This window comes from Syngnathus typhle, linkage group LG2 (assembly GCF_033458585.1).
Source record: "Syngnathus typhle isolate RoL2023-S1 ecotype Sweden linkage group LG2, RoL_Styp_1.0, whole genome shotgun sequence".
In the NCBI taxonomy this organism is placed as follows: domain Eukaryota; kingdom Metazoa; phylum Chordata; class Actinopteri; order Syngnathiformes; family Syngnathidae; genus Syngnathus; species Syngnathus typhle.
The window spans coordinates 3935070-3944205 of NC_083739.1; the positions used below are offsets into that span (position 1 = coordinate 3935070).

Sequence of the window (9136 nt, forward strand, 5' to 3'; positions counted from 1 at the left end):
GCCGACGCGTCGAAGAGAGCTGCCAATGTTTGCTCTCGACGCCTCACAAATCAACGTCGGACTCATTTGTCAGGTTTCCCTCGGTGGGTGCCATTGCCAATCCGTCACCGAGGCTTGAACAGATTAGGGGCGGCGATGGGAGCAGTCGAGGGTGCACATAACCGGCACAATGCCTCCCTCTAGCGGTAAGAAGGAAATCGGCAATGACTCCACTGCTTTCAAAACGTTCGGAATATTCGGCTTTATGATTAAATTAATTATAACATTTATACCTCATTTGACCGTGCGCAAACGTCTGAATACAATTTTCCAAATACATTTTTGGACAACTTGCTGTTCTCCACAAGGAGCTGAAATTCCCAACACGAATTTGATGGATACATTTTCTGGTTTAATTAGGATTGGTATTCAAACCATCCTCCTGACGACCACTGAAATGAAAAACAAATGACGTTTTTCAAAAATGTCATCTTTTGCAACCCGAATCACAAAAACGATTTTTGTGTGTTTGGGTTTATTTTCCAATTCCCCAAAACAAAAAGAATAAAATATTATCGTTTACAATTTCTCGAGTGCTTATCTTACTCTGTATGACACCCAGACTGAAAATACTCTGCATAAATATTACTATTGAAATTTTTGTAGAAGCACTTCAAAAGCATAAATATTATTATTTAGAATTTTGTGGAAGCACCTCCTCAATATATTGTTGACTGTAAATTCACATCAATTGAAAAAAGTCCTTGATGACTCTGTATATTGCGAACCTTAACATGGACCTTGCAATGTTTGGGTCACGTCTTGTGTTTACCAGCGACATGCAACGAGAAGCAGTCACGGTGCGGCACGCCTATTGTCCATGTGCTCCATCCTGTCGGCTCCATTGCCGCGGGTGCGTCACGCGCTCGGAGCTTTGCATAAAATGTGTATCAGTGGGCCAGCGCACGAGTCGGCACATGGCGAGCGCGCATGTGGCTTACATGGCTTTACACAGAGCAGCCCCACTTGGCACGTCATTCCCACCAATCAAAGCGTGCGAGAGGAAGCGAAATCTCAAGGAGAGAGAGAGAGAGCAAGAGAGAGAGAGTGATCAAAGCTGCAACACGCACAAGTTGGTGACTCTCACATTTTCAACTCACCTGCAAACGTGACGATTGTGGGTGTCACGCATGACATGATCTGTTGACCACTTTCTTCGAAGGCGTGCACGAGAAGGGTTCAGCAGAAAGCATCTAGGTTGACTCCAAACGCAAGTAGAGGACTCCTGCGCGCAATTAACAGCCGGAAAGCGCTTCCATCACTCGGTCTTTTTTTTTTTTGCTCCGTTGAGAAGAGCAGGTGCTTGGGGATTTTTTATCTTCAGCTATATTCACCAGATTTCATCTCCAAGAAAAAATGGACAACAGCCCAGGTAAGAGAATTTAGTATTTTGTATTGATTGTGATTGCTCGACATTGTCATTGTGTTAAATGGCCCGGTAACCTTTCATGCACGGCTTGACACAGTTCACGAGTGTCCTAAAATTTGGATCCTCCGCGTCGTTGCACCAAGACGCGGCCGGTGATGCTGTTCACGTCCTGCTGAGGCGCTCCATGAAAACAAGCTCACGTGCTGTCATTGCGCGCTTCTCTCCATGCACCTGCCAAAGTCGCGTTATCAGCAAACAAACAAGCAGCATGTTTGTTTATAATGTCGAGACCTTCAAAGTTGACTTGCAGCAGTCCTTCTACTTGCTCTTCTTTCCGACTTGACGTCTAATCATCAACCGGGTAGTCCAGTCACCTTCTCTGAACTGCAGCATGCTACCAAATTCAATTTGGCAATGTAGGCACGATGCTGAAGTTCCATGCTTATGACGAAGGTCTTTTTGCAGCATCATGATTCTGCACTGTGCGTTTTTTTTTTTAAAATACTTTAGCCAATTCCTCTTGAATTGGGTGAAACCCACCTTCCGTTGGAAATGCACGGAACAAATCAAGCTAAGCTTGAGTAGCAAAAAATACTGCAATATCTGAAGACTTTTTTATGCCTAGAATGGTTTAAAACGATGTTCAATGAGCATTGTGGATGTTGACCCACAAGTGATGATGATCTGGGCCAGATGTGGACCTGAGATAGACACCGGTGCTTAGCTAGCCGCACAGCTTATTTAGTTTTGCTTATTTGTGAGTTCTTGCTCTAACAATATAGAGGGTGCTATTTTAGGTGTTGCAATGTACTCACTCAAAACTCGTTGAATGAAGGGAGGCAGCCGAAATATTAGGAACACTTCATATGATGATTCTCTTCGGAATGTGCTGTGGTTTGCCAAAATACATAACAGCACTCGGGCTGCATTTTGTAATCAAAACATGAGTGAATGGTTAAAAAATAAAAAATGTATAGCGTGCATATGAAAAAAAAGGGGTCAATTAGACAGTTTGTCATCATCTAACAAAAAATGATGCACTGGAAGGCGACCTGCTGCCTTGTCAGCATGAGTCACAAAAGCTCCGCCTGCAGTGCTGACTCCATCCATGTTTTTCATCTTTTGATCAAAAATTCCAGCAAAACAAACAAAAAAAAAAACTGCACGTGCCCTCCCTCACAGAGCCCCGTGCAACGCGTGAGCTGCTCAAGCCCCGCCCACCACCCGCTGCCGCTCTCCCGGTGTTGTTGTTACCGCCTCCGGAGTTTGGTCAGTGGGTCAGCGATTCCATGCATTCAAGTGCAGTGTTTATTTTTTTTTTTCCTCTCCGCTCTATATCAGTCACGTTTTCCCACCTCATGGTGTGGCAAAAGTCAGGCGCTGGCCCCGCCCAACTCGTGCAGTTGTCGCTGGTTATCAGCGAGTGCAATGCAGTATCCGTCCCCGTGACATCGTTCTAGGAAAAGAATCCGATTAGGGCGCGTTGGCCGCTGGAACGTGACTGCGTTTACAAACCAAACGGATTTCCGATAGCAACGTAAAGGGGGAAAAAAATCAGGCTGAGCAATGTTTTCAAGAATACATAAATGATAAGGCAAAATACTTTTTTTTTTTCATTTAAAAATCAACTGCAAGGCATTTCAGAAGAAGACATACAGCAGGGGTGTCAAACTTAATTTTTTAGTCATAGTTTCCTTCGGAGGGCCGTTATGACTGTCAACTAAAATAAATGTATGAACGCCTCATGTTATATATAGCGTAAGCTACAAAACGATTTGACAAATACTTCTTTTTCAAATCAGACTGGTAAAAAAAAAAATTAAAAGATGATTTTTAAAAGTGAAGACAATTTGCAATTTTAGTAATGACACATGAATTCGATGCACAATTTGTTTTTGCGGGCCACATAAAATGATGTGGCGGGCCGCATCTGGCCCCCGGGCCTTGACTTTGACACCTGTGACATACAGCCAGAATGTTGGGTTTTTGGTTTTAATCAAGAAAACTAGCAGTTATTCAAATCCACTACACCACATTTTTCAGGTTCACCTATGACATGACACCCGAAACCGATTTGCGTCCCTCTCAAAGTAGGTTGATGCACTTTGGAGGGGGGCTTGAGGCAGGTTGCTGTGGCATTGACCTACTTGAGCTCACTTTGAGTTCCTGCGGTTGCTGCAAACACCAAAGGCATAAGAGTAAACACATCGCTAGTAGGTCTTGGCCTATGCCACATTAGCGAGGGCCTTTCCCTCATGCGTGCACGTTGCTCCCTGCTCACGTTGCTTCATGCGCACGCACGGGTAAGCTGCAGATTGTCATTGAAGCCCCATTGTGGTTTCAATTAGTGCCGTCGACAGTGACCCAAATTCAAAGTGGCTCGGGCCAGGCGACAGTGTGCGCGTGGGAAATCCCAGAAGATGAAGGCAAACAGTGCATGCATGGGAAAAGGTGTGAGGCAAAAACACCAGGAGCACTGACTTGCTTTTACCCAATATCAATCTTTTTTTCCAATCACAAGTAACAAAAGCTATTTGAATTGATTATAAATTGAAAATCACGCTTGACAGTCTGATATAGAGTGAAAATAAATGTGACACAAAGAGAGTCCAGGGTATGCAAAGAGAAGAAAGGTCCTTGAAGGCAATTTTGGCAACTAAAAAAGCCTCACTTGTGTTTGGTTGCTCCTCTCGACACGGGACTGCGGATTTGTTTGGAGCCGAAAGCGTGGCAGGAGCTCACGCACGCATGTGAGGCGGCAGTCAGGTGTCGTGCGGCTCGCTGGCAACTGGACACGATGCCAGGAGAGCGTGAGCGTGGCGTGGCACGGTGGTTATTATTGGAGTTGAGGAGGCAAATGCACGTGAGGCCGGCCATGTCTCAGCTCATCTACAACGCATGACTGGAAAAGGGGGCGGGGCAAAGACAAACCCCGGATGCGTTGTGTGCGCACCGGCATAATACTGCATTATTCGTGTTTTCCTCTTGTGTAAAAAAATAAATAAATAAAAGTGCGAGTGCTCTCCGAGTTCCTGCGCAGATCCCGTGCAGCAGCCGTATTTTTAGTCTGCACGTTTTGTCAGCTTGAGCAGGTTCTCACGGAGCTTTTGCCTACCGGTCCAGGACCATCATTACACGACATTGCGTTTTAGTGGCGGAATTTTGGGAAGCCGCTCGTAGTTGTACATTCATGATGATTTTTGCGCGTGCTGAGTCCTAATCTGCCCGTGTCATCTTTTCATAATTCCATAATTCCGCCTTCCTGTGTGGAGTTTGCATGTTCTTTCCATGCCCGCGTTGGTTTCCTCCCGCATCCCATTGGAGGCCGATTGACTCCTCCAAAATGCAGTCGTAACTGAGTGGCGACACCTGACACCGATACCCGGTATCGATACTCGCCCATCCCTAAACCATTCCATGAAGATTCTAATCTATACGGCAGAATCGGTTCTTTTGACCCTACAACATAAAGTCGAAGCAAACATCCTCCATAAATATCCTAAAGGTGAACTTGGAGTAACCCAAGCGTGGCTTGCTTCGCAGGAGGCGGCGGCGGAGTCATCCTGTATGCAGGCTCGTCCGGAAGTTCCAGCCCCAGCCCGGGGAGCCCCTCCAGCGGCTACCAGACACACTCGCAGCCCTCGTCCCCGGAGAATGTGACCTTCACAGAGATCGGGGCGATGAAAGAGAGGTCGGACGGGTCCGCCAGTCCGACCTCAAAGGTCCGCTTCCCCGAGGTCTACGGCGGTTCTCCTGCACCGCAGCAAACCTATGCACATCTGATTGGTGGGAAAAGGCCCAGCTGTGCTTTCCATGGAACTTTTACTAGTATGTATTTTCTCACTGTCTGACTTACTTGGGGAAGTTCACTGGCAACTCATGACTGTCTTCTTGTGCTACCATAGAAAATGGTGGAATGGTTCTGCTCTGCAAGGTCTGCGGTGACATTGCGTCCGGTTTCCACTATGGCGTGCACGCATGTGAAGGATGCAAGGTAAGCCCCGCCTCCTCCGAGGAATGGAAGCCTGCTGTGGAATTTTGCAAGTGATTTTTAGAGAACGCTGCTTTTCTGCTTTCAGGGTTTTTTCCGCCGCAGCATCCAGCAGAACATCAACTACAAGATGTGCGCGAAGAACGAGAAGTGTCTGATCATGCGCATGAACCGCAATCGGTGCCAGCACTGTCGCTTCAAGAAGTGCTTGTCCGTCGGCATGTCACGAGACGGTGAGATTTTTCAGCTTTCGGTGCAGAATGGAAGGTTGTGAAATTTAATTTTATGAGCAAAAGCAGTCTCTTTTGATGGACGCTCGCATTTGCTCCCCCCCTCCTCCTCCTGGTAGCCCGCCTCCATCCCCCTGTCAGACAACGATTTATGGGTACACCAGCCCCCAAGTCCCCAAAGCGATCTATCATCCGGGAAACTGCTACAAACAGGGGGATTATTTTAAAAAACAGGGTCGACTTGATTACCTGGCGTGCGCTCAAAGACGGGGAACAATTAAGCAGCCCGAGATGCAGAAAGCCGTCAAGCGCCTGACAATCAAGTCGGCATTGCTGCGCACTGATTGATCACTTATGGCCGCAAATTAAAAAAAAAAGGCTGACCCAGAAAAATAGCAAGTAATGTTCTCACGCAGCATGTTGTGACCTAGTTAGTGTAGTTTGCCAGCTTGCCGTTATTTCTGCCGGGTGGCAAAAGCCGACACCCTGCCGGTAAAAGCGGCTAGCCTGAACCTAAAACTGGGGCATTTCTTCTGCCGCACCAATCCAACAGCGCAACCTAAAAAGCCATTTTTGCTCGCTTTGAAAAACAGGAAAACCACACGCAACTGCCTCCAGCCCACAATCACCCCGATTTCGCAGTCGGGCAACCACATTGGCAACGGCAATTCAGCAAGTGAGAAAAGTAAAATGTATGTTTCGCAAAATAGGCCAGTAAATCATCTATTTGGAGCATAAAAGTTTGCACACTTTGGCATAACCTGCTTTTGCCAGCCCACCACATCGGCGGCGTCACGCTCACGTTGCCCCACTGGCCTACTTAACAAGTGAGGGAGAGAGAAACAGCGCTGCATGGAAGGAGGAGAGGATGAGGCCGATGTGTCTAAAAATAGCTTCTCCAGCTGATGGTTACCGTGGGAAGTTTGCAACTTCCAACACTTCCTGGAACATGAGCGCCACCTCCAGTTAGAAGTTTGACTTTCAGTAGCCAAATGAAAAAAAATCACAAGTGTGGCTTTGTTTTGTGTGCAGCTGTGCGTTTCGGCCGCATCCCGAAAAGGGAGAAGCAGCGACTTCTGGATGAGATGCAGAGGTACATGAAGAGCCTCAATGAGTCAGCCGCTGCCGACATGGACTACTCCTCCTCCTCTTCTTCCCCGTCGGTGAACGAGACTCTCGCCGGCCACGATGACGGCGGGTCCAAGGAGGCCATCCCCAGAGCCTACCAGGACATCTTCAGCGGCCGGGAGAGGACGGCCAAGAGGCCCAAACTCACCAACAAGGAGGCTTCTCGAGATTGCGGTTCCCGCCAGGTTTCTGGACAAGCCCACTGCGCCCAGTCTTGCCCGCTTGATAACAACCCGCTTACATTCCACAACATGGACAACGCGTCAACCAATCCAACTCATCGGCCGAGCGTCGACACTCTGCATCGTTGTCCCGAAGCGGGGAACGCTTCGAACCAGCCCTCCTGTCCGTGGAAGTTAGCTCCGGGAGCTAAAGTGTTGGTAAGTTCTGGAAGGAAACGACATTAGCTTCAAATGGCCTCACTCACGCCTTTCGTGTTTTGTCTCACCTTGCCCGACAGGCGTGTCCTCTGAACGCGTGCCCCGTATCTGGGCCGGACCGCAGCAGTCAGGACATCTGGGAGTCCTTTTCTCAGTGTTTCACTCCTGCAGTCAAGGAAGTGGTGGAATTCGCTAAGGGCATTCCAGGATTTCAAGAGCTTAGCCAGCAGGACCAAGTCATGCTGCTTAAATCGGGAACCTTCCAGGTAACGTCATGATCACTCTCCAGCCGCAATCCAAAAGCTGCTGAAACACACAGAATCTTTTTTTCTCCACTTAGGTTCTTATGGTGAGGTTCAGCAACTTGTTCAATGCTGCAGAACATACGGTGACCTTCCTGAACGGTCAAACGTACCCGCTGTCCACCTTACGTGCTTTGGGGATGGGTTCCCTACTCAATGCCATGTTTGACTTCAGTGAGAAGCTGGCCTCCTTGGGCTTGGAGCCTGATGAAATGGCGCTTTTCATGGCTGTTGTGTTGGTCTCAGCAGGTACGTAGTGTTCCCCAAAACATACATTTGTGATCCACTGCAGGAAAAATAATTCTTATGACTGCAGACAGTTTTCCACTGCCACCTGGATTCAACTGCAATACATTATGACGCTAATCTGTTTCATTCTTTACTTTTTGTTTTAATTATTAATTTTATTTTATTTATATTATTATTTTATTTATATTATTATTTTTATTTTAATTAATTAAATAAAATTCCCTTTATTTGAATGCTATTTTCCCTTTTTAAAGATTTGCTGCGCGTGTGTGAACGGATTAATTCTGCTTCCATTGATTTCAATGGAGCAAGAGGATTTAGTTGTATCTCATGGAAGCATTTTGGAGTATTTGACAGGTCTCCTCTGATCTCCTCAGATCGTTGGGGCATCTCAGACGCGCCGGCTGTGGAGCAGCTCCAGGAGGGGCTTATCCGAGCGCTACGCTCGCTCCTCGCCCGGCGGCATCCGGACGACACGTCGCTCTTCTCCAAACTCCTTCTGCGGCTGCCGGACCTGCGCACCCTCAACAATCTGCACTCCGACAAACTTTTGGCCTTCCGTATTGACCCTTGAGCAGACGAGCAAGGCGAGATAAACACATCCCACGGTCACACGACCTTTTTTTTTGCGTGAAAGGAAAAAGCAACGGGGCCATCAAATAAGTGTTGCGATGACATGTTAGGAGTCGCTTTGTTTTGACGATAAAAGGAACGTGTACATAAATATACATAGAATTATTTCAAATCTAGCGAGTCTACAGCCATGTGTCACATTTACGCAAGATTGTTTGGGGACTCAATGTAAAACGTAAATTAAGATTTTTCAAACGATTCCACCTAAACATTGCGTTTGCACTGACCTCAATATGCAAATGAGTTATGGAAAGTCCCTGTGCATGTTTTGTATATATTTTTTTGCTGCATACGTGACATTTGTCCAAATACGACTGAACGGATAGAATGGACGGAAGCACGGTCAAATGAAGAATGTTCTGCTGACCTTCCAGTATAAGGTGGGACTTTGGGGGGCAGGCGGAAAACGTCATAGGGATTCAAGATGGACCTTTAATACATGGAGATGACGGAGCCAAGCGCCTGCCTGCTCCCAATGTTTGTCATACAAACTAAAGTGATATCATTTGATTGGTCGTTTCACTGATTCCTTGAGGGTATCATGGCTGATTGAGCACTTTCTGTACATTTTGTAAATCTTTCTTCCTAATAGAACGGATATAAACCTCAGATTGTGTAATATTACGCGTGTGTGTCATTTGCTTCAACATCCTTTGTTATTTATTATTTTGGGAATCAGCTACATTTCACATAATTTAGATGGGTAAATGATTCACCAGAATTGCTGGAAAATAAATCAAATCTAGATAATAAATCTTTTTTTCTTTTTTACAATTATTTTCCAATTTGGTGGACCACCTGCAATACGCCACGGA

General features: G+C 46.6%; 1 protein-coding gene across 3 annotated transcripts; it reads left to right on the forward strand.

The window, feature by feature from the left end:
- Positions 1-42: 42 nt before the first annotated feature.
- On the forward strand, positions 43-8942 carry LOC133167552 (nuclear receptor subfamily 1 group D member 1-like). Of its 3 annotated transcripts, none has more exons than XM_061298454.1 (9): positions 43-185; positions 815-1411; positions 4952-5236; positions 5314-5402; positions 5488-5632; positions 6662-7137; positions 7218-7403; positions 7478-7688; positions 8066-8942. In XM_061298454.1, exons 2-9 carry the CDS (start codon positions 1396-1398, stop codon positions 8260-8262), a joined length of 1605 nt encoding a protein of 534 aa, XP_061154438.1. In that variant the 5' UTR covers positions 43-185; positions 815-1395; the 3' UTR covers positions 8263-8942. The 3 variants fall into 3 exon arrangements, with proteins under 3 accessions (XP_061154438.1, XP_061154439.1, XP_061154436.1); XM_061298455.1 differs by having other exon boundaries at positions 45-185; positions 1377-1411; XM_061298452.1 differs by lacking the exon at positions 43-185 and having other exon boundaries at positions 206-1111; positions 1202-1411.
- Positions 8943-9136: the final 194 nt, after the last annotated feature.

Bases quoted from the DNA above. Each gene is read 5' to 3' on its own strand.
- LOC133167552 (XM_061298454.1), top strand. The intron at 5,237-5,313 runs GTATGTATTTTC...GTGCTACCATAG, and splicing joins TTTCCATGGAACTTTTACTA to AAAATGGTGGAATGGTTCTG. The intron at 5,403-5,487 runs GTAAGCCCCGCC...TTCTGCTTTCAG, and splicing joins ACGCATGTGAAGGATGCAAG to GGTTTTTTCCGCCGCAGCAT.